Source organism: Etheostoma spectabile, chromosome 6, assembly GCF_008692095.1.
Source record: "Etheostoma spectabile isolate EspeVRDwgs_2016 chromosome 6, UIUC_Espe_1.0, whole genome shotgun sequence".
NCBI lineage: Eukaryota > Metazoa > Chordata > Actinopteri > Perciformes > Percidae > Etheostoma > Etheostoma spectabile.
This window is the reverse complement of record NC_045738.1, coordinates 15,571,165-15,596,360: the sequence shown is the minus strand read 5'-3', so window position 1 is coordinate 15,596,360 and position 25,196 is coordinate 15,571,165. Positions and strand designations below refer to the sequence as shown.

Here is a 25,196-nt window from a genome sequence, read left to right as displayed (position 1 = left end):
ATCAGACGCACAATAGAAAACCGAAAAATGAGGGCTGGTAATTGCTCACCCTGTGCTGACAGCGGCCTGTCACTGACTCTGTTGTTGCGATGTGAGCTCCGTCTTCTGGGCAAACTGGTAGATTCTTTGCATGGGTCCTTCAAAATAAAAGAAAACATTGTAAGCATGAGCTGTGTGACAAACAGAGCTGAAGCACTTAGGTGACAAAACAACTGGTCTGTCGGCAGGAATTTAATTAATAATAATAATAATAATAATAATAATAATTAATAATAATAATTATTGATTAATCATGATCATGTCTTTTTTAAACACCAATACCAACAATGCACAACTTCCAGTCTCTAAAATGTGAACATTTACTTGGCCTTAAAACATCAGTGACATTAAACTGAGTATCTTCAAGGTTTGGACTGTTCTGTCTAAAATAAAAACATTTTAAAGAAGTCTCTGGGAAATTGACATTTTGGAAGGATTGATAGCTTTGTTGAGAAAATAAAAAGGCAGATCAATCCACTGGAAAAATTACTGAGAGTTGTGAACACATGCTCTATCCATGGTGACATGATGTATACCTGAGGAGGCTTGTTAACTGTCAAAGGGGAGAATGACATCATGCAGGGGGCCGAGCCGGTGATGTTCGACCAATCGTTAAGCGGCTTCTTCTCTTTGGGAACCTGTAGGACCAGATTAAAGTTTACTGAAGAAATTCAGTAACGTATCTGTAATGTAAAACTGGCTGCAAGGCACAAATACTGACAGTTTCAATGAATGGCATATATAACAGTAACAGATGAATGCTGCTGCGTTCGACATACCACAGCTGACTGAGAATGAAAACTCCTCTTTCAAGAGAGATCGTAATGAGTTAAAACATTATCATTGCCTCTCTATCTTCCCCTCTAGCCCTCCCTCCCTGCTTGACTCACAAACGCATGAGCAATTCAGTCGCCACATGCAGTCCACTATTTAACCCTTATCTGTCTCGAGTATCTGTATTCTACACCAGTATATGCCCACAGGGAGTGTGTGCAGTGTGAATATTTATACAATAGTTACTGATCATTGGGTATTGTTTCCTTCTACCTTTTGGGTTCTACATCCCTTGTTACAACAATGAGATTGAATCAGAAAGTAATATAGTCATTTTCTTTCAGACACACCTGTCATCGCTAAAGTTCACCAAACGTGTCAGAAGTAAACTCCATCCTGCACGCAGTCATATTTTAGTCATACACACTTGGTCATGTTGTTTGACACCGTCTTGTCCCTCTCTCCTCCTCTGTATTGCCACTCCCTTCTTCTCTCCCTCCCGCTGTTCCCATTTTCTACTTTAGAAGAGCAGATAATTAAACAGTTTTCTAAAAAACACAATTTTTAACACGCAGTCATTCAAGGGCATTTTTTTGGCTTACCGCTTATTGAAAGGATATGAAACTTCTCCAAGCTTGCCTTCTCTCCCCTCTCAAACATCCACACACAATCACATGTCCACACACATACACGAAAGCAGCACCCTCCCTCACATTGCTTACTCCTCCCTCTATCCCTTTTCTTCCTTCCCCCTCTCTCTCCCAATCACTCTTGCTCCCTGTCTCCCTCTCCCTTTCCATGTCTGATTTGCTTTTTCCTCTTCCTCAGCGTGTCTCCTCCTTATTCAACCGGTGCCTTCATGAATCTGATCAAAGGCCAAGCACTGGCTGCCTGATAAAGTAACAGCTCAGTTTAATTAGGGACTGAGTAAATCAGATATTTCAGAGCGAGAATTCCTAATAATCACAGATAACACATTGCAGTGTGGGCTGTCCAAAGTTACATTGTGTTTTCAAGCCTAGCCGCCTGGGGCTGAGTCTGAAATTAATAATAAACTAATCACTAATTGCCAACTGATGCTCAAGAATTTTGGTCTTTCTTCTTATCCAGGAGGCATACAGATGTACCCTTTTTTATTTGTGTCTTCACATTGCATCACAGCAAATATATCTTGCGTAGGGGCAAATGAGTGTACAATAAATCTTTATAAAAAATGTAAAAATTTGCTTATTCTGTAAACAGTGAACATTTTTAAGTGGGTCTAATAATTCAAAGACATTTGGACAAAGTTACGAAATGGAAAACAGAACAGTGTAAAATTTCACACAGCCAGAGGTTCTAACAACGCAATATTTGCAGCTTTAACACAGTAAAGATATAAACAACGGGCAAACTAGGGAGATAATAGGAGTCAATTTTCTTACACAGTTGCCATTTTTGGTAATTTGTATTTAGTAAATGTATTGGTTCCCATCTTTTATTAAAATTAAAATGTTGTTTCCAATCAAATATCAAAGACAGACTGTGTAATGAATGAACCACCAGAATTAAATATTGCTCTTCGTTATTAAGCAGCAGTAATTACAGCTATAGTCCACAATATCATAGATTCCTCTTACGGTTTGACTTGTGAGGACCAGGTCTCTCCTCTCTTTCCTCAAGGCGTTCAGCTCCTTCTCCTTCTCCCTCTCCATCTCCCTCAGCTGTCTCTCCAACTGCTGGACTCTATCCTGAGAATTCACAACATAATTCCCTTCAGCGTGGACGGACATATGCTTACTTCTCCTAAAAAAAAATGCCACGTAATGTATCCGATTTATCGGACTGGCCCGAGTTGACATAATCTTTTCATTATGTTGTAATGTTGGGTAAACATAGTGTTGATTAAGTGAGAGCAAATCTGATCTGCTCAGCCCAAGACAATGCAAATCAAACATCCATTTTGCAAGTTAATGAGAGGGACGAGAGGAACAGGTGACAGTGGGGCTGAGTGTGACTCAAAAGAAATGAAGGACTGATATTAAATCAGCACCTTAGAACAGCAAATGTGACACAGTGACAGACAGACAGACAGGCAGACAGGCAGACAGGCAGACAGGCAGACAGGCAGACAGACAGGCAGACAGACAGCAGGCAGACAGGCAGACAGGCAGACAGACAGGCAGACAGGCAGACAGCCAAGAGATGAGCTGTCATTTGGTCACACTGCAGCTGAGTCAACTACCATCCCTCTCACACAATCCCCCTCTTCTTCTCTCATACCTAATCTTACATACTCCAACTAATTGAGCTATATCTGTATTTATATATTTATATATATTTATATTTTGTGGAATCTGACACGTGAATGGAAAAACTACCTTTTGGGAACTTCCCATTTCGTAATGTAAACAAAGATCACATGTCAAAAGGTTTTTACAGAAGCTCTCACTTGCTATCAGCAACACCTGGAAATAGTGGAGGCTTCAGAAATAATTTAGATACACGAGAGTGTGATTTTGAATGACTTTCATACTCATCACACAGAAGAATGACCATAGAAAGTTTGCCAATAAAGCTTTTTTGGCATTCATAACCCATGCCATTACATTTTATTAAAACATTGATAGTCCCCAGAGGACAAATCCCTCTGGCTTTCAGAGTCCCCTGAATGCGTCACGATGACGTTCACATATGTGATTTTGAGTGAAATGTCTTGACAAATATTGGGTAAATTGCCATCGAATTTGGTACAAACATTCACGTCCATCCTAGTGTGAATCAAAAAAAATGTTGGTGATCTTCTGACTTTTCATCTTGTGCCATCCTCAGGTCAAAGTTTAGCATTTGTCCAATACTTTGATTTATGGCCAAATACCTGGACAACTAATAACATTCCTATCAGCCTCATATGTACATTGTGTTTTGTGCTATTAGCAAATGTTAGCATGCCAACACTGCAAATTAAGATGGGAATCATAGTGAACACTATAGCTGTATGCTGATGTTAGCATTCAGCACCAAAGCACCACTGTGTTTACATACAGCCCTACCAAACTGTTACCATGGCTGCAGACTGTGAGTCTTTTTTATACTGCAAAAGATTGACAATGCCGTCAAAGAAATATTCCGCAAAACAAACAAGTTGTGCATCTTCTTACTTCCTCAACATTTCAAAATCAGAAGCACCTGACTGTGGCGGCGTTGTAAATATAAGCCGACAACACAGAGACTGTTGGGACGACCATGTGAACGTCTCTACACGTTTCTAAATCTGAGTACCTTAATAAGATATTTTAAAAAAAAACATGTTCAATAAATCACCATCTAAAGTACACACCCAGGTACCAAAGTCTCAAACAGTTGGCGCCTCACTACTGTTATACATTTAGGATTTATCCCACAAGTGCCAACATGTTCCAGGCCGCTTCAAATTACCATGTGAAGTTTTACTGTCTTTCAGTTTGCTCTATTTCTTGACTCTTTCAATCACAAAGCTGCACAATGACAATTAACTATGACAATCATTATTTTGGCTTCCACCGTAAATCAGAATAATTGGGTACTATATTGTCTCTCTGCGTTTAGAGTGCCTGTTCTGGTGCGTCCAATCAAGCCCGCTCTATTCAAAACTGTCTGGCTAATCCCAGACCGTATTCATGAATGCTGCGTTCACCAAAAACAGGTTTTAAGCTTAAGGTGAATGCCTTGGATGAATCCTTTTTATTTGGTTGCATTATATGATAGAATTACTGTTGTTATCATCTTTAACTGTTTTGCATGTTATTTGTATTTTGAAAGACACAATTTTACATCAAGAATATGTCTTTTCATTTTTAACATTTTAAATGATGCTGTAAATAATCAGGAGATTTTCTGCTAGTTATTTCTCAAGTGTAGTTCATATATGACGTCAGTGTTGAAAAAAAAACAGATTATCATTTTAGCCAGGACAATGTAGCCTTGCTCAAAAATCTTCCAAATCCCCTGATGAATTTTATCTTTCCATCGTCTCCACTTTCCTCACTGCTCTTTTTTCTTTCTGTCTTGCTTTTGATTTCTCTCTCATGGTGGCCTCTGATGTAATTAAGCTTGCTGTACAGAGTCATGTAACAGTGTCAGGGTGATGCTGGTGAGAGTGAGGTGAAGAGTTTATCCTCGTGACACAATTTAACGGTGGTGAGGGAGAGGAAGGAGGGCCAACGTATAACCTGCAATGACAACTGTATATCTTGTAAGGAAGAACTTGATGTCCACAACATCCAAAATCCTTCGAATGTTTAATGCAAACAAACAGGCATAACATCATTGCAGTTTACGAAGCTACTTTTAACATGTCTACAGCTAGCAACAAACTTTTCGGTCTCTCCTGCACCTACCGACAACATCCTGTCAGCCTCACATTCAGAACTTAATGTAATAGCGCCTTTCTGGGACATCCGTATTAGCAGCTAACTTTGAATACAGGATAAGGGAAATGAAACTAGTATTCTTCATAAGTAGTAATTGAGATATTACAGTTAGGATACCACATCCCCCCCGTTTAAGTTAACACCTTATTACCTCTAGAAAGAACACTGGTGTACTACAAAGCACAATACGTAACCTCTGAAATGACATAAAATACTTGGAACATAAAAATATACATATATATAAACTTCTTCTTTTTTTTTTTTTTTTTAAAAACTAGGAAGGTTCGTCCCAGTGAGATCAGAGGCATTGTTGCTCTATTTCTGGAAAAGATCTCACTCATCTAACAAAGTCTTGAGGTGTTCAGGTGAGCGCCTCTCTCGCTCGGAGCGTGCACCACCGGTGCAACAGGCAAGTCCGGTTGGACCTGAGGATTTGGAGCCAGCTGAAAATCGGTGGCGCAACAAGAGGAGGTTCCCTCGGTCATCAAACTTGTAGGCAAGGGGGCCACCAAACCTCCAACAGTGTCCAACACGGTCTCCTCTTCATTCTCAGACTCCATACTGGGAACAGTGTCAGCCAATCTAGCTCTAACTGGTCACGTGCCTTTCATGGTTTGACCACTTCCAACAATCACTGTATACGACAATGGGCCTGATGAGCTCTGGATAACAGCAGGGATCCACTTAGGCCCATAAGAGTAGTTCCTGACAAACACAGTATCCCCAGGCAAGAAACTCCTCACTTTTCTGTTTGTGTTGTGAGTCTGTTTCTGTTTCAGCTGCTTTTGCTGCACTTTTGATTTCACATCTGGCATGAGCAAGTCAAAAGTTGATCTGAGCCTCCGGGACATCATCAGCTCTGCGGGTGACAAGCCTGTTGTTGCATGGGGTGTGATGCGATAACTGAACAGAAATCTTGACAACCTGGTTTGCAACGTATCACCCTTCATCTTCTTCATCCCCCCCTTGAAGGTCTGAACAGCCCTCTCCGCCAAACCATTGGAGGATGGATGAAATGGCGCTGACCTCACATGACGAATGCCATTCTGCTCCATGAAGGACTCAAACTCTGAGCTTGTGAAACAGGCACCATTGTCCGAAACCAACATTTTTGGCAGTCCAAACACACTGAAACTCTGCCGCAATTTCTCTATGGTAGCCTGGGATGTGGATGACTTCATTGGGTAGATGTCCATCCACTTTGAGTGAGCATCCACAATAAGCAAGAACATTTCTCCTAGGAAAGGCCCCGCATAGTCCACATGAATTCTTGACCATGGTGATTCTGGCCACTCCCATGGGTGTAATGGTGCAGTAGGAGGAGCCTTTTGGTGTTTTTGACACTCTTCACACGACTGCACTTCCTTTTCCACATCCTGATCCATACCTGGCCACCACACATAAGATCTAGCAAGACCTTTCATTCTTGACATACCGGAGTGTGCCTGGTGAAGCAGTCGCAGTATCCTGTCTCTTCCCTTTGTCGGTATGATTACTCTAGCTCCCCAGAGAACACAGCCGTCTTTTACACTCAATTCCAATCTCCGTTGGTGATATGGCTTTAGGTGAGCATCTGTCTTCGTAGGCCAACCTTTCAGGACATATTCATGAATTTGGGACAAAATCACATCCTTAGCTGTCCAGCGCTTTATCTGGTTTGTGTCCACTAGCTTATCATCAAGCAGATCCATCATCAAGACTTGCTCTTTTGCCGCATTGTCGTGCACTGTTTCTGACATAGGCAGTCTGCTCAATGCGTCAGCATTGGCGTTGTTTTTTCCTGGTTTGTACACAATTTTGTACTCATAGGCACTGAGATGCACAGCCCATCTTTGCACTCTCGGGGAACCCATTTGTGGAATGGGCTTTTTCTCATTAAAGAGAGAGATCAATGGCTTATGATCAGTGTAGATAATAAAGGCTCTTCCATACAGGTATTTGTGAAACTTCTGAATACCAAACATAATCGCCAAGCCTTCTTTGTCCAGCTGTGAGTATTTCTTTTCAGCAGGGGACAATGTGCGTGACATGAACCCCAGGGGTCTCTCACTTCCATCATCCATCAGATGTGATAAAACAGCGCCCACGCCGTACGGTGAAGCATCACATGACAGTATTAATTCACGGTCGGCTGAGTAATGAACTAACACTTCTGCTGAGTTAAGCAGGGCCTTGGATTTTTTGAAAGCTTCTTCCTGCTTCTTTTGCCATGCCCAGCTCACATCTTGTCGTAACAGTTCATGCAGTGGAGCTAACAGGGTTGACAAGTTGGGAAGGAATTTATTGTAGTAATTTAGCAAACCTAAGTATGACTTAAGTTCAGTCACATTTGTGGGAGTGGGAGCCTCCATTATGGCTTTCACTTTCTTCTTTACAGGGTGAAGCCCCTGTGCGTCCACTCTGTGTCCCAGATACTCCACTTCTTCTTGCAGGAAAGTGCACTTATTTCTCCTTAAGCGCAACCCAGCCTCTTCTAACCTTGTTAACACTGCTGTTAGGTTCTCCAGATGATCTGCCTCATCAACTCCAGTCACCAGTATGTCATCCAAGTACACTGCCACCAGTGGAATCCCCCGCAATAGCCCCTCTATGGTCCTCTGGAATATGGCTGGTGCGGAAGCAACCCCAAAAGGCAGTCTGTTGTACGTGAACAATCCTCGATGTGTGTTTACTGTCAAGTATTTTTTTGACTCATCATCCATGAGTATCTGCTGGTACGCGTGACTCATATCCAACTTGGAGAACTGTTTTCCTCCTGTCAGTGCTGCAAACAGGTCCTCTACTCTGGGTATAGGATATTGTTCCAATGAGGAAACTGTATTCACAGTGAGCTTGTAGTCTCCACATAATCTTACAGTTCCAACAGGTTTCAGAATTGGAACAACCGGTGCTGCCCATTCTGCATATTTCACTGGTGTGATTATGCCTTCTTCCAACAGTCTGTCTATTTCTTCTTCCACTTTGCCCGCATGGCGTAAGGTACAGACTGGGAAGGAAGAAATCTTGGGACAGCGTTAGCTTGTAAATGGATGGTGGCTTTCGTTCCTTTCAGGTGCCTAGTCCTCTTTGAACAACATTCTCATGTTTACTCAGCAATTGCTGTAGGGTTTTCTTTTTGTTGTCATGTGCTGCAACTGTTGGGCTTTTGTGTTGAGTTTGATTTCTTCATCTGAGATGTATCCCTCCAGCCAGCCACGCCTAGTAAACTGGGGCGTTTCCTTTAACCACAAATGAGGGCAGTTTTCGTCTTTGCTGCTTGTATTTAACCCTCACAAGGGCTGCCCCTATCACGTAACAGGATCACCGGTTGTACTCCAACTGGAGTTTTAATTGGCCTTAAACAAGGGATTTTGTATCCTCCACAGATTCTGGAATGCATTTTCATTCATAACTGTGAGACTACAGCCTGTGGTCAATTTCAAAATTAACACCTTCCCCATTCAGTTTCATCTCCACCATGTAGGGTCCACTTTTCTAGGTGTACTTCACTCATGCGTCCCAATCTGAACTTTATGCAATTAAGGGTAAATGTGTCGTGTCTGAGCTAAACTTTTTCTCCACCCTGACTTTCTGCACTTTATGAGCATGGTAACTCTTTCCTTTCTTTGAATCCGCAGGTTTCTTCTTAACCTGATTCTGTGCATTTTTGCTACGGCCAGCTCTAGCAATGTGCCCTATCTTTCCACAAGCATGACATTTCACTTCTTTGTACTTGCAGTCTTTGCAACATGCTTGGACCCTTGCAACGGTAACACTCTCTGTTGCTACTGAATGTACCCGCGTCCTGTGGGCCGTTGTTGACATTGAAGTGCTTCCTTGCGACCCGGGTTTTGCAGATCTGTGCATCCTATTTGCGGTCTCCGCTGCCACAGCAATTGCCAATGCTCTGTCAAATGTTAAATCAGTTTCTGCTAGAAGACGTTCTGAATCCTATCATCATTATTCCACACACGATGCGGTCCTTAACATCTGCTGTACGTGTCACCGTATTTGCAATCTGCGCTAGCCGACGTAGCTCTGCCACATACTCATTACGGATTCATTCTGTTGCGATACGGGAATCAAACTGTATCTCTGCACGATTTCACTCGGCTTGGGATCAGTGATCTTTCAACAGGCTTACCAGTTCTTGATAAGTTTTTATCTTTTGGCTTTCCTGGGCTGAGGAGGTTACGCATCAAGCTGTATGTCGATGCTCCCACGACGCTTATGAGTATGGCTCTCTGCCGATCTCCGTCGTCAATCTGATTTGCTTCAAAAAACTGCTCCAGTATTTCACAATACTCTTCCCAAGTCTGGTTTCTTGGATCAAACGCTGCTAGCGTGCCAAAAGTAGCCATCTTGTCACTTTTAATTCACTCTCTCCCCTTTCCAGCCGAAGAAAAGTACACGGCCACCTGCAGCTCCGACGTCCAATGCCACTCAATCCACCGGCATCAGGCCCAAAAAAATTTTCCTCGTCGCCAAAAAGATGTTATATCTTGTAAGGAAGAACTTGATGTCCACAACATCCAAAATCCTTCGAATGTTTAATGCAAACAAACAGGCATAACATCATTGCAGTTTACGAAGCTACTTTTTAACATGTCTACAGCTAGCAACAACTTCTTCGGTCTCTCCTGCACCTACCGACAACATCCTGTCAGCCTCACATTCAGAACTTAATGTAATAGCGCCTCCTCTGGGCATTCCGTATTAGCAGCTAACTTTGAATAAGGATAAGGGAAATGAACTAGTATTCTTCATAAGTAAGTAATTGAGATTTACAGTTAGGATACCCACAACAACCATGGACTGTGAGAAGGTAGTGTGAGAGGGTAGTGTGTGTGTGTGTGTATGTGTGTGTGTGGTTGTGTTGTAATTCTTAAAAAGCCCTCTTGTGTGGAAGTGAGTCCTTTAGGGCAAATAAGCCAATAATGATGATTTTCACTTTTTTGTTTTACTGTGTGAAAATAGAATCTAAGCTAGATTTATAGCTTTGTTTATCAATGCCAAGAACTCTGTGATTATTGCAGGAAGAGCTCAGATTTGTGGCTCTAAAGTTCACTTTTTGGTCTGCCCTTGGCTTATTTTAACTCTGAAAAGAAGAAGATTAACCTCACATCTCGGGGATGGTGCAAAACCTTTCAGCTTTTTTTTTTCTCTTAAGTCACATAGGAAAAATAAAAAAATCATTTCAGACTTGTGCTCTGATGGTCTTGAATATACTTTAGATCACAAACAACAGATGGCAGGAGATGGGTGGCTGTGGGTTATTGATGCTACAATATTATTAGTTGTTACTCAAAAAAACTCATGAAAACAAGTGAGTTTTAGATGAAGTAAACATTTACACTACAATTCAAATAGAATACAATTTTTTAAAGCATTGCATGTGTAGAGAAGAGGATTGGGGCCACAGTTTAAAGTCAGAATTCTGATTTTTTTTTTCACACGTGGCCCTTATCCTCTTCCGTACCTGTGTGTCCAGGGGGTCTGCACAATAACAACAACTTACAATATATGTACAGTATACACAATAATTCAAAACAAACGCACCCCATGTCTCTGACATGAGACTACCCTTTTAAAAAGTTACAAATGTTATGTACTGTATGTAGAGCTTGAAGGGACTATTAGATTGTGGCGTGTACTGTTGTTTTATCCACCTGCTCCACAAGCCTGATGTCACAAGTCTGTGTGAAGGTTAATCCCATGTCAGTCGGCGGGGGTAAACACTGACATGAAGCACATGACACGCAGATAAGCTGCGAACTCGTATAACACATCAGGAGCAGCTGTGAAATTCTGGGAAGACTTCCTCCTGTGCCTCCTGTTGTTTACCTGAGCAATGTTGATGCCATGCTGCTGACGCGAAATTTCATTCTCCATGTGTCCTGCACTCTCTCCTTCCTCTTCTTCCACCGCGCTCTCTTCCTCCTCGTCAACGGCGCTCTCTTGCTCCAGAACACGAAACTCCCAGTCCTCAAAGGCCCGAACTGCCGCTTCCATCATTTCTTTCTCCTGCATTCAAGACAGAGCAATTAATCTAATATAACCAGTTTGTAACAGCCTTTGTTTTCATTTTTTAAATGCTGGATAAAAAATTAAAATGAACTGTAATAAACTGTGCTCAGATTTCAATGAACAACACTTGTTACTAGTTCTTTGTTTCTTAACCTTTTTTTCTTAAATAGAGACTTCAGTTACAGCTACAACAATCATTTTGTTAAGAATAAAGTTCTTTCAATGGTAGGAAATTTAGTATGAAAATAGCACTTATTCCAATGTTCTAAACCTCCATTTGAGGAGCTGGTTCCTTCATCTACCAATGGTGTAACAACAAAGCTAATGCTTTCCAAAATCGATAATATTATATTCATATTAAAGGTGCAGTAGTTAAGCCTTATAAAACAAATTTTCTGTTGTATCTGCTAAAACTGACCCTATGTTTGAGTAGAATTACATGAAGCAGGTAATTTAAAAAAAAAGAAAATTGGCTCCTCTGGCACCACCTACAGCCTGTAGTGCGATTTGCAAAAATCCACAGCTCCCGGTTCAGATGCACCAATCAGGGCCAGGGTGGGGTGTCTAACTGTGTGTCAATCACTGCTCATGCACACGCATTCATTCTCCTTCGTGTGGGGAGTGGCTTAGGAGACCGTTTTGGGCTTAAGCGGAAAGCAGGGAGCAACTGAGAAGTTGTCAATGTTAAAATTTTTGGCTAAGTTCTGGATCTTCACAATCCTACCTACAGCACCTTTTAAGATAGATAAAAATTTAAAGAAAATCTTCAGATTTTGTTTTACTTTACCAGATTAGTTTGTGTGCAGCAATATTGATATCAGTACAGAGATAGAGGACATCAAATTTAATCAGAATTTTGATTTTGTTTTTTTTATAATTTTGATTATAAAAAATATTAATATAAACAATTTGTGGTGATTTGTATTTCTTGATACTTTGTGAGTATAAGTACTGGTATCAATGCTTCAAAGCCAAAATGAACCTAAAGAAGATTTTCAAACAGAGTCAAAACATGTTCAGTATATAAAAGTGTAAGTGCAAGTGAAAGTAAAAACTACTACAACCTCATTGTCTCATAACAGAAATACCTCCCCTCTCATTCTTGTGCAGTGTGCACATAAGTCCCCAGTTTGTGTGCATGCGTGAGGTTTTCTGTGACACAATTTGTGTCAAACCAGTTTCTAAAAAGTATTTCCTAATAAATCTGGCATGTCACAACATAAAGTGACAACCTGCTGCCGGACTGCACCGAACCTGTCATTAAACACTGCTATTAAAACAATCTTGTTCCGTCACATTCACAAAAGACAATAACACATCATGTGTGCTGTGTGAGTTCCTGAAACATTGACACATCAGGTGGAACAGGTACTGAACAATCACACTTTGTTCAATCCAAAAACAACATTTGTAGAAGAGTCAGCAGCAATGCTAACACGCCCTGCATCTGAGACACAGACTGCCGTGAGCCAAAACAGCGCACCAAGTATCAGTTACAGTTTTAGATTTCTTTTGGATTGGTTCCAACAACATCATTTATTACATTTCTTTCTCAATAAACACGTTCAACAAGAATAGATAGATAGATAGATAGATAGATAGATAGATAGATAGATAGATAGATAGATAGATAGATAGATAGATAGATATTTGGCAGATTATTACTGTTTTTACTGAGTTTTTTTGGCCTGGTTGCACTGCAAGGGGGATAATTATTTTAACATGGCGTTTTTCCATTACATGGTACCTGCTAGTGAGCTGACGTGAAAACCTGCAGACACTGTCACTAATCACCACGTCATCATTGCTAACAACATATGGGGATGTCCTGAACAAACCGTTTAGCCAGTGGTGTTTTTTTGTCACTTGCATAGCGTTTTGAGCTAACATTAGCAATCGAACAATCATAGATAGCAAATGATTTCAATCTTCTGTTATTGTTTGTAATGAGAAAAGTTTATTTTTTCATGGATTTCACAAATTTCAGTATGACACGTTATGCCGTAAACCGTTTTAATCTGAGCATGCGCAACTCACATCCGCACTCAACTCCCATCAGGCACTGACAATGGTACTAAATCTGCAATAGAAAATGGAGGATGGGGCAACACGGCCGACTCGAGCCAAGCCGAACTGAGCTGGTTCTAGCTAAGCGCCAATAGACTCTTCTGATGTGATCTGATGTGATCTGATGTGAGAAGAATCTCCCGGTACTAGCTGACAAGTACTTTTTTTAGTATCACCTCTGTCAAGGGTCCAAGCAAGCTGAAACAATACCAAATGGTTAAATTGAATTTACATTAACATAGCGGGGTGCAAGTTTTGTGGATGTTTTGTGAAACTGAAAAAGAAAGTGCAAAACTTTTGAATGTGTTTAAGACATCATCAAGTTGTCGTAAAATGTATGTTCCATTGCTTCATGCATGAAGAGGCTGTGTGCCGCTCAGCCACTCGCCTGCTGCAGCTGCAGTGTTAGCTGTTCTCTCTGGCCCTCTGGCTGACTGGGGATCAGTTTCTCCTTCGCCTCACACCTCCCCTTCAGTTCCTCCAGCCTGCGTCTTTCCTCCTCCAGACTTTCTCGTTCCTGCAGTTACAAAAATTGAAACAAGAGCACAGTCATCACCGAACTTTTAAAGAGAGAAGAAAATAACACAATAACTCCATTTCTCAACCATGTTTACAGAGTTTTTTTCTGACATCTAACTTTAAACCAGCTCTACACCAACAATCATTGCATAGGAATCATCTTATCTTTGACATGAACTTGTGTGATGTTAGTGGACCATTACGGAGCCCACACATTTCTACGTGTAAAAAGTCCTTAAGACAATATGTCTTTGTAAATGTTACAATCAACACTATTAGTCAGATAGTGATGAATCATGGCAGAAAGCCATAATCACGACATGAAAAAATCACAAATGCAACATATGTCTGTGACCAATGAAAAAACAATAATGAATATTGATTGTATAACATGATACCTTTTGTCTGTCGATGTGTCTCTGCTTCTTCTTCTTCTGTCTGGCTTCCCGCTGTAGAGTCTGCAGCTTCTGTGTGTGTCTGTGCAGCTGGCTCTTCTCCGTCTGCAGCTCTCCCTGCAGCAGGGCGATCTCCAGCTGCAGCTGAAAGAACAAGAGCTGACTCATATTGACCAGAGCTTGACCAAGTCACAGATAAGCATTCCTTTACCGTGACGGTGTCACTGTTTGGTGACGGCTTGAAGATACAAATGTGCAGACGTCAGCAGAGACAAATCATTTAACCCTTGTATTGTCTTCACTTTCGAGACCCTCTTGTATCCCTCGGGTCAAATTGACCCGTGACTTATTTGGGGTTTTAAAACAATTCTGAAATACAAATTTTACTTCATAATCTATCAACAAATATTGTCTTTATCTCAATTTCAAGCAAATAAGATAACATACAGTATATGTTTAGGGAGTGCAATCAGTCTCCAATCAGTTTCCATGTGATGATGAGAAAATTTGATGTTTTTGTGCCTGCCTATGAGCGGGCCACAATCGGCCTACACACTCACTTCAATCTTCAGTTCTTCCTTCTGTTGGTCGATCTCTGTGATTCGCTGTCGGAGCATGGAGGGTGACGAAACCCTCAGTAAGCCCATCTCCAGCATTTTAATACAGGACTGACAGAAAGGGGAAAAAAAAGTAGATAATGATGATTGGTTTAACTGCATGTCGCGAGATGCTTCTTTTTCCCATGCTGGAGCTACAGAGGAGTATTTCATGGGCCACCACAATGTTGTCTGATATGAAAGAGCCCCATGAAACATTACTGCATCACCATTATCAACAGCTTCATCTTACCCTCTCACTTTCCGTGCTGCTGCTCTCTGTATCCGACTCCGCCCCCGAGGAGGCGGGGCTCTGGCCTCCAGTCACTCTGGTGATCCATGGCGGACGTAGCCCCTGCTGCCACGGGCTCCTGGGGCTCTCCATGTTATGTTGGGGCATTTCTAAAAAGCAGAGACAGGGGAGGCAGGTAATGAGAGCTACTTACTTTGTTAAATATTGTGGAAATCTAATCTGCTTCACAGAAGGCATATCAGGGATCAGGTGACAGTTCACAGAGGGGATTTCACAGCCGAGTGGTGCTGCATAAGCGCTTTTAAATACAGAAATCCCCCCCACTTGGCTTCCACAAAATTGTCTCGGATGAAAAAAAACTTCACAGTGAAGAGGAAGTAATAGTGAAAGAGAGGGTAGATTTCAGGTGTGGGCGACAGTGTGCAGTTGGTTTTTGGCAATTCTCTGCTGAAGATAATGATCATAGTCTTTTCTGTTGGAGGCTTATGAATTTCATCAGCAGATAGACAGCCAGTATGTTGGAGAGTATTAAAAACAACTTTGTCCCTGCTGAACGCCTTACACAAGATCTCTTCCGTGCTAAAAGGGCTCCTGAAGGTTTTAAATATCTGGGAATCCTTGTCACCAGCTCATTCCAAGAGCTATTTGCCAGAAATTTCAGCCCCATTTTAGATTGGTGTAAATCTGATTTTACCTGATGGTACTCCTTCCCTCTTTCACTAGTGGTTCTTTATGCCTTCCAACACATTCACATACTTATAAGTGAGTCATTTTTCTCTTCTCTAGACCAGTTAACACGCTCTTTTTTTATGGTGCGGTGGGCGTGCACGCATTAGGAGACGATCTTCCAACTCTCTAATTCTAAGGGATGACTAGCTTTGCCAAACTTGCAACATTAGTAGACTTCCATTCTGGAACTCAAATAAAGTACAAAGCAATCAGCCTCAGTGGGCCCATATACAACGTCCTCCTCCCATCTCTCACTTTGGTCGGTGGTCTGCTCCCGATTGCCACTGCAATTTTCTTTGAATAAGATAATGAGAAATACACTTAAAGTCTGGAATCAGTTTAGGAGACAGCTCAGCCTACATACTTCATCAGGTTTGGCTCCTTCATAAGTTCATAACCATTCATTTCTTGCTTCTTGCTCAGACCCAACTTTCCAAATCTGGTCAAAAAAGGGCCTGCTAACTATCAACAACCTCTATGCTGATGGAATTTCTACTTTCAAATTTGACACTATTTAAAATCTCAATTGCCTAACTTTCCTAACCAACCGGCTTTATGATTGATAAATTCCTATCATAAACCTCAAGTCAACGGGGCCTCGTATCAACCGTTTATAATCTAATTTCAAACATAACGTCAAACTGTTTGGACGCCCTAAGGACTACTTGGAGCCGGGATCTTGGTGTCACTGTAGCAGATGAGCAATGGGAACAGATATTAGACTATGTGCACTCCTCTTCAATATGTGCAAGACACAGCCTTATACAGTGCAAGGTTCTACACAGAGCCCACCTTACAAACGCAAGATTAGCTAGAATATACCCCGACAGAACTATTACAACAGTTGTAATCAATCGCCTGCACATGTTTCTACTCTGTCCCAAGTTATCAGCTTTCTGGTTTTCAGTATTTGGTCAAATTAGCACAGCCCTAGACAAACCTCTACACCCTCTCTTCCCTCTTCAGATATCTCCCACCCTCATCATGTCCAAAACTATAAAGCTGGCAATCATATTTACCATACTCCTCGCTAGGAGGCTCATTCTTCTTAAATAGACTCACTCCTACCCTCCCACACAAAACAAATGGATTGTTGAGCTACTGCAATGTGTAAGGCTTGAAAACATTAGGTATTCTTTAATTTTCTGCAAAATCTGGCATACAGTTTTAGCCCATGTCAACACATTTGATATCAGGTAAGAAACTGAAAAAAAACCCTGATCTAATCTCCTCCCTCCCTTTTTGTATGTTTTAAAAAAAAATATTTGTCTATTATGTCTCTTCTGTCCTGGAGATTGAGTGAGTGAGTGAGTGAGTGAGTGAGTGAGTGAGTGAGTATGAGTGCTGGGTTTTTGTTTGTTTTTGTGGGTGAACTGTAGGGACCTGAAGACAGGTGTGTGGCAGGTCCAGTATATGGGTTTGAAGCTCCTTTTGTTATCACTTATCTGTCTATTCAAATGTCACTAAGCAACAAAGAGATTGGGGAAAAAAAGACTTTGAAGTACTCTTATATTGTAGTTTTATCTGTTGTCTGTCACATTCATGTGCATTTACCAGAACAAGTATCATTGCATAGTGTTTAACCTGTTTTACATCAAAGTGTTTCCCAACATTTGAGAATATGTTAACCTAAAGACCTTTATTATCCTGTTCTCTTTATTCTATTTTGTCCTTTATTCCTCTACTGTGTGGTCTTTCTTTACACAAAAACATGCACAGACCATGCACAACCAATTTGTGGGAAAATACTTTTAATTCCTATTGTCCAACCTTTTCCCACCATCTACCCCTGCCCTCTGTGTCCTCCCTCTCTCCTTGTGTCCAGACCTTATTAGGCTGCAGGAGGAGTGGAAGCACGAAGATAAATATACAGCCGAGATGTGAGTGAGGGGCTTCCATACAACGACTGGCACACTGACATGAAGTGAGAGACTGGAGGGTGGGGGGGGGACAGACAGACAGACAGGGGAACGAGAACGGCAGGAAGTGGAGTATAAATTGTCAAAGTTCAGCGTCTTGTTACTAGTGATGCACCAAATGTGCAACATGCCGCTTCTGTCAATGGATATAGTTTACAATAATGTTCACAGAGGAAAAATATTAATATTACTTCCCATGAGGATATATCTATGGGTGTAATTCCAACTCCGTCTGTCTGTAATCACTGGTGAAGAATTGGGTGTACAGGTTGATCACTTATATATCCATAAACTTGGGTCCATGTGAAGAAATGAAAAAGTTGTACTTATAAAATAAGCATGAGACAAATGTGAAATATCTTCCTTCACAAGGACACAACAGCCTGTCTGCTGGGACAATAAGAATGAACAGTTTGTCTGATCTTTTCTGTTCCTAATGAGGCTATTGTAATGATTATTTCAACTCTATGACTGATAAAACAAACCAAGACAAGTGTTTACAAAAATATTAAAACTGAAATTGCACTTTCACTTTTAGGACTGACATGGCAATCACATAAGATAAATGTCAATGATGTGACATGAAAGGGGGGGAAAAAAGCTCATAACTGATCCACGACTTTTTTCCCATGGTCTATGCAGTAAGAGTCAATGATAATGATACACATGGTCATATGACATGGAAGCAAATAATAGTGGCTTATTCCATGGAAAAGAAAAATATATCTTCATGGGAAAAACATTAAAACACAATATAATAGAGACAGGCCTGTCCCAGGAACGGAGCCAACATGGAGAATGGTAACACTCGTCATCGTTTCTGGTTTTACAGTTTTCCACAAAAAAATACCCAGACTAAAGTATAATGGAGCGGTTCAGTTTAAACTGAAAACAAATGTAGAGCTTCACACAGGTAGCAGCCCTGTAGCAGGTTAGAAATGGACTACTGTAGTGTACAGTTCAATTTCCCAGCTCAGAAAATGCCTCAAGTAAAAGAAAAATATAAACATGATTTTAACAGACATGAAGCCATTCAATAACAGTATTTTAAAGAATCATTTGGTCTTTACATAGAAATAAGCATATGCAGAAAAAAGAAGGCAAAAGTCTATATTTCTCTTTTAAACCAATTTCATATTTTCTGGCAGATTGTCATTTTGTGTTGTAATCATGTTGTTCTTAGGTTGACATAGTAACAATTGCAGCATAATACAAATGATTCCACAATAATTGTACTATTCCTTGCAAGACAGTCATCAATGATGCATCATGTACTGTAAGTACATGTTACTGTAAGAGAAAACACAATGCACAAAAAACAATAATTAGCTAATGCTTATTATTTACTGCATAACTAAGTTCTTCATGTTTCACTGATGAATGTTAAAGCTTGTTTTGTGACAGACACACACATCAGTGAGAGTTCACAGGTCAATGTCTGAACTGTATCGGTGGAACATACAGTATATTTCTGTATTAGTCCTTTGTCCCACTACTAATTATTTCTACCGAGCAGCACGATATGAGGAAAGTTTACGATATGAGATAACATTGTTGAATATCGCGACACGATATTACTTTCCATAAATAAATAGATATTAAAGTGTACTCAGTTCTACATTTTGTCTGCTTTCAGTATTCTGCTAAAATACAATAAATTGCTTGTTAAATTGAAAGCAAAGGATATAAATAATTTCCAATATTCTTATGCTTCAAAAAATCTAACGTTGAATTGATAATAAAAGGCACCTCTAAAAAAAGAATGAAAGTTGTTGTGGGTTGGGGTTTTTGTTTGGGGGTTATTTTCCCGTTTGGCCTCCCGTGTTGTATCCGGTTTTCTCCCTAGTCTGGTGTCATAGATTCTGTCTTGTGTTTCCCTGTGTGGTGTTGTTATGCTTCTGCTTATGGTAGTCAGTTTCCTGTCTTGTCTGTCGTATTTAGTCTAGCTTTACTTTGTTTGTCTGATTGTCCTGCCCGCCCCCAATGTGATCCACTGACGTCTCACCTGTCCCCATTACCTCGTTACCTCGTATTTAACCCCAGTGTTTCCTTTGTCTCTGTCGGATCATTTGGTGTTCCCCTGTCTTTTCGTCACCTTGTTGCAGTGTTCTTATTGTTCTGTTCCTTATCCTGGTTATTGTTGTTTTTGCATCTTTTTGGGTATTCTCCTTTTCCTCCTGGATTTTGGATGTTCGTTCCATCGAGGCTTACGTTTGTGTTTGGACAATAAAAACTTTTGTGGTTCTTACTCCCCTGCCTCCTCCTCACTGCATTTGGGTCCGCTCATACCCCCGTAACAGAAAGTAACATTTCAAAGTGTAGATTTCTACTGATTTTTCTTTCAACTAGCACAGATTTCAACTTCCGCAAGATATCACAGACTTGGCGATGGGTTATTGCTGCAGTTACAATAAAGGTAAAAAATGTATATATATATATATATATATATATATATATTTATTATAGTGCAGCCCAATTTCCACTATGGTCTCCCATCTTTGCTGTCCAGTAAAAGAAAACAAGGCAGAGAGATCATTATCCAAACAAACATCAGTGCAAGCATTCACTATGACCACCAGCTAAAGTCCATCACGTACTGTGAAGCCGAGAGGAGAGAGAGAGAGAGAGAGAGGAGAGAGAGAGAGAGAGAGAGAGAGAGAGAGAGAGAGAGAGAGAGAGAGAGAGAGAGAGAGAGAGAGTCAGAGATTCAGGAGTAAAGTCCATGCTTTCTTGTTTCATGTTAACACAAATGCAAATGTCAAACACAACAAACAAAGGGCTAAACAAACAAGCTGTGACAAAACAAGACAGGGTGAAAGTAAGGGAGAGTAAGAAAGGCCCTGGTTATGGATAAAAAATAAGCTCATGAAAAAAGAGGGTTAAGTTTAGCCTGGGAGTTATACCAAAGAACAGAACAGATGTGCCTAACACATTTGGGACTTCATTGCTGGTAGGAGAGCGCCTCTGGAAAATAAGATAGAAGAGAGGGAGTGAACAGTGTGTGTGTTTGTGAGTCTGAGTGTGCTTCTGTGTACAAGTTATGTAATAACTTCCCAAAGGTAGCACAATGCATAACCCTCAACTCTAAAACTTAAACCTAGAAGAGTTCAGGACTCTTGTGTATCAGTCTGCAATACATTATCAACCATAGATCAGCAATAACTGACTCACCATAACCACAACAACAACACACACCAAACACAACAACACACACACACACACACACACACACACACACACACACACACACACACATTAGAGAAAATATCTAATTGTGATTATTTTGACTGATATTGCGAATGCGATATGTTTCACGATATTGGAGGGAATGATCATTTTGTATCATTATTCTCATTTTCATTGGAAATTATTAACTGAAAGAAATTAAAATGATTGTAGTGGGATTTTTGTGGATCTGTACCAAACAGTAGCATAGGTTTTGTAGGCCGGGACAATGCTTCAGTCAGATGGTTTGACACAAATTTGACACATATTTTGCCATTAACTAATATTGAATCCCCCTGCAATTTGGATATTTTACTCTGATTTCAATTAAATTGTGATTAATTGTGCAGCCCTAAAACACACACACATACACACATACACACATACACACACACACTAGCGTGAGAGAGTTATGAATGTGCAACACAGCTGAGTGCTTCTGTTGTCATATTGTCTCACCATGGACTCAAACCAGCAAAGTCATTTAACTCTCTTTCATCCTGAGGCTCCACTGAAGGCATCTCCATTCATATCACCTGTGTGTTTGATCTCAAACAATCCAGGGGGAAGGCAGCCAATAAAAAGAGAAAGTGACCATATCCAGTAAAAGTAACACTTTGTGGATAGCAAAGATAGATATCCCACTTTCTACAGACACACTGGTCATATACAGACACACTGGTGGATTTTATCCAGAACATTTCATTATCTGCTATGTTTTTCATTACATGAGGGGCATTAGACTTTTCAATAACCATCTCAACTAAACATATTACCTCTGGAAGTACATACATTACATTAGGACAAGATCAAAAACAAGATGATGGCATTTGCTCTCCCAAATGTTATCAAGAAATTTTCTAGCAAGAAAATGTCACCATCATTTAAGTGACATACCGTATGCCAGTGAGGTCAGCTGGCATGTCATAAAAACATGGCATAAGGGTAAAAATATGTCCAATATGAAAATATCTTGTTCTGAAGAGAGAATCTTAAAACCTTTTCTTCAGCAGTAAAGCACTATATATACTGTATATGTTTTGTAGTGTCCCTCTGTACAACTGTACTACCGTCTTTGCAATAATTTAGCACTAGACTTAGTCCTAAGCATATATAAAGTATGAGTAATCTCATACTGTAGCTCCCAAATGAGGAAAATAACACACAGTTGCACTTTGAAATAACCCTGACCCTGTCAGGAACCCTCGTTGATGAGTGGCTGAAAGGAAAAGAGGGGCTAAGCATTGTGTACACAAAACCATAAAGTCAACACTGACAACAACAGCTATATTCCACCAGCAACACACAGGACAAAAGAGCTGTGACAGTGGCATGCTATGCGTTCAATGCCAGGGCAGTATAGGGAAAACATGTCACACAATGAGCATGTGAGCAAAACTGCCCTGTAAAACAGGGGGGTCAAGCCACTCTAAATTCACTTAAATCAAATGACGAAACTTACAAATTACTGCATATTACAGGCCATTTTTGTAGAAATTTGTAGAACATACTGTAATATTTTGCAGTGTACGCAGTAGAGAGGTGAGCTCTGGGCACAGAATGATTTCACCACAAACTCAACCTGTTTTCCATTAAATCCTGCACACTGTACTCACTTTATTTTAGAGATGCACCAATCTGACTTTTTCAGTCTTGATCCAAATACCTCTGTCTTTGGGTATCAGCCCATACAGAGTACTGATTCAATACCAGTGTTTAACCATTAAGCTGTGTGGAAGTGACCGGGAGCATTCTTTCATGTGTAACATCAGGGTTGAATAAAAAACATTGTTTTTCTAACTTTCTAAAGCAAAATGTATAATTACATGGATATAAATTTACTAACTGAAACTAAATGAAATAACAATTCAAGTGTCAACATTTTAAATGTAGCAACAAATTGGCCAAAACATGAATTAAAATCCCAGTATATAAGGTATATATATATATATATATACATAGAATTGAAAAGATCTGTCCATTGTCACTGATACCCGCTCCATCTATTTGAGTCCGTATCGGCCTGATATCAGTATCAGAGTATCCCTACTTTATTTACGATATTTCATCTTGTAAAATTGATACAGAATAACAACATCTATCTTTTACCTGACGAAGGTCAAAGGACAGAAACTTTGCAAATAAAGTGAGTAAAAGTGATCAACAGTGTGCAGGTTTCTGGTTTCACAGTCTAAATGTATGGGCCCACATTTAAGCTCTATCAAAGTATTGGAATGTAATAAATCTTGCACTGGCTAAAATCATATCCTCTCCTGGTTGCAGATCTTAAAAAGACTGAACAATAAAAGCCTGAAATTCTACTTAACCTGTCTGTTATGATATGTTAAGAGACTCAAATAATTTCAGAGGAGTAGTAAATTCATGTACAACATACATTCACTACCCTGGAAATCCAGAGTTCTCGCACAAGCACAATTTGAATTAGCTCAGCGAGTTACTCTGGCATTGAGTAATGCTCCTCATTAACTATACCCTTGTAGCCGAGCTGCACCAATCACATCGGTGTTTCTGACATAGGAGGGCCAGAGGCAAGCTAAGAAGATGACAACAATTTAATCTACCAGATAGCTCCGCTGGTAGCTAAGCTTATGGGGCTCTGGATACGTCACCCCATGTATTGGTGGGATTGGTCATAGCGTTATCCAATTGCGTGTAGTGAAATATTCAAATACATGCTTGGTGCCGCCGCTCGAGATAGGCAACTTTCATTATTCGATGCCAGACCCTTAATCCATTCGGATTTGGGTCTGGACTTCCAGGCTATACATTCACTGCATTTTGCTGTACACATGCTGCATTGCCTTTAACACTGTGACATAACACAGACCAGAGAGGCATCTACAATCCAGATGACAAATTGCTTCTTGAGTTACTGTAAGTGGTAGCCTCTCATCTGCAGAAGGCATAAGACCAAACCAGCTATTAAGCCTTGTGAACTACTAGGAAGTCACAATTTCTTTTTATTGGTCACAATTACAGGCTGTGGCTTCAACCAAACAGACCAAATCTCCATTCTTTAAAACGTTCTGTTCAATAGCAGGCCTGACATCATCACATTAGTATCTTGTGCGAACAATGTTTCCAGAGAGCATAAGTAATTTTCCTATTTTTATTGTCAAAAAGGAGACACAGACGGCCCTTTTTTGCCACGTCCTTGCTCTGGTCCAGAGGCTCAGACCAAAGACAAAACACATAAAGTCTTGCTCTTATTTTAGAAAAATTAGGTTTGGTTGAAAAGCATTGTGCTTTGTGTTACAGCACACTACTTGGTGTCTGTTAGATTGCATGAAAGGGTAAAAAGAAAATGTCCACAAAAGCTACGTCTTTATGTGTGCATTTGTACGTCAACCTGTTTCAATGTTGTATTAAATCTGCTTCCTTAAACAGATTAAAACTGTCATTTTACAGACTTGTTCTTACATTTGGGCAAAGAGCATTCTGTCATTTGACAGATTAAATGCTGTGGGCTACAGAGCCGTGACCTCTGGACCTACTGCATGTGGCTCCTGCTGGCTCGGCGCCAACGACCAGGAAGCTGTCGTCACAGTACAAGTTAGTGAGCAGGAAAAGCAGGTGAGAGGAGCGGGTTTTGGCTGTCTCCCAGCTGACACTCAGACAAACCCTGCCAGACATTTAGGTGGCAACCCATATGACAAAAAACCCTGATGCAGCTAGTTAAGGTCTGTGTCACACGTAGAAAAATAAATAAATAAATACTGACTACACACGCGTAACCATTCTGATTTAAGCAATTTACTTGATGAAAAAAGCTGACTATTAAGAAAACAAACAAAGACACTTCAGTGCTGTAAAGAATGATGGTAGGATTGGACATTCCATTTCTGGGCTCATTCCGTTGCGGTGGTGTATTTTTCCGTGTTCCTGTGTAAAATTGGTGGACGAGCTGATGTCAGCATGAAATGTTGCGCCGTGACAATGGCAGATTAATGTGCAGAAGACTTTCATCAATTTCAATCATTGTATACACATCACAATATATCTGCTCCGGCTCGAGCACCGCATGTAGAGCGGCCTCGGCATTATTTGAAAATGTTAAAAATAGAGCCAACATGAAACCCAAGTTTTGTTACAATACCATGCTTTGTGGGATATAAACTTTTTTTATTATTTAACAAAAGAAGCCAACTTTTTCAAATGGCAAATTGTGCCTAAACACTGGCAGCCATACAATAACTTTTCTTGAAAAAAATCAAAAGTAGGAAAAAAAAAAAGTCCGTTTTTTTTTTTTTTAAGCATTGAGA

At 40.4% G+C, this 25,196-nt stretch overlaps 1 protein-coding gene across 2 annotated transcripts in view; it reads right to left on the bottom strand.

The window, feature by feature from the left end:
• Positions 1–25,196, bottom strand: part of phldb3 (pleckstrin homology-like domain, family B, member 3) — a 36,872-nt gene that overhangs the window by 5,407 nt on the left and 6,269 nt on the right. For both annotated transcript variants that reach the window (XM_032518215.1, XM_032518216.1), the window contains exons 2-9: positions 15,041–15,189; positions 14,752–14,859; positions 14,195–14,335; positions 13,666–13,794; positions 11,028–11,207; positions 2,433–2,543; positions 576–677; positions 50–137 (exon numbers count right to left, since the gene is read on the bottom strand). In XM_032518215.1, the coding sequence (XP_032374106.1) occupies positions 50–137; positions 576–677; positions 2,433–2,543; positions 11,028–11,207; positions 13,666–13,794; positions 14,195–14,335; positions 14,752–14,859; positions 15,041–15,187 (1,006 nt within the window). In that variant the 5' untranslated portion in view covers positions 15,188–15,189. The remainder of the gene's footprint in view (positions 1–49; positions 138–575; positions 678–2,432; positions 2,544–11,027; positions 11,208–13,665; positions 13,795–14,194; positions 14,336–14,751; positions 14,860–15,040; positions 15,190–25,196) is intronic.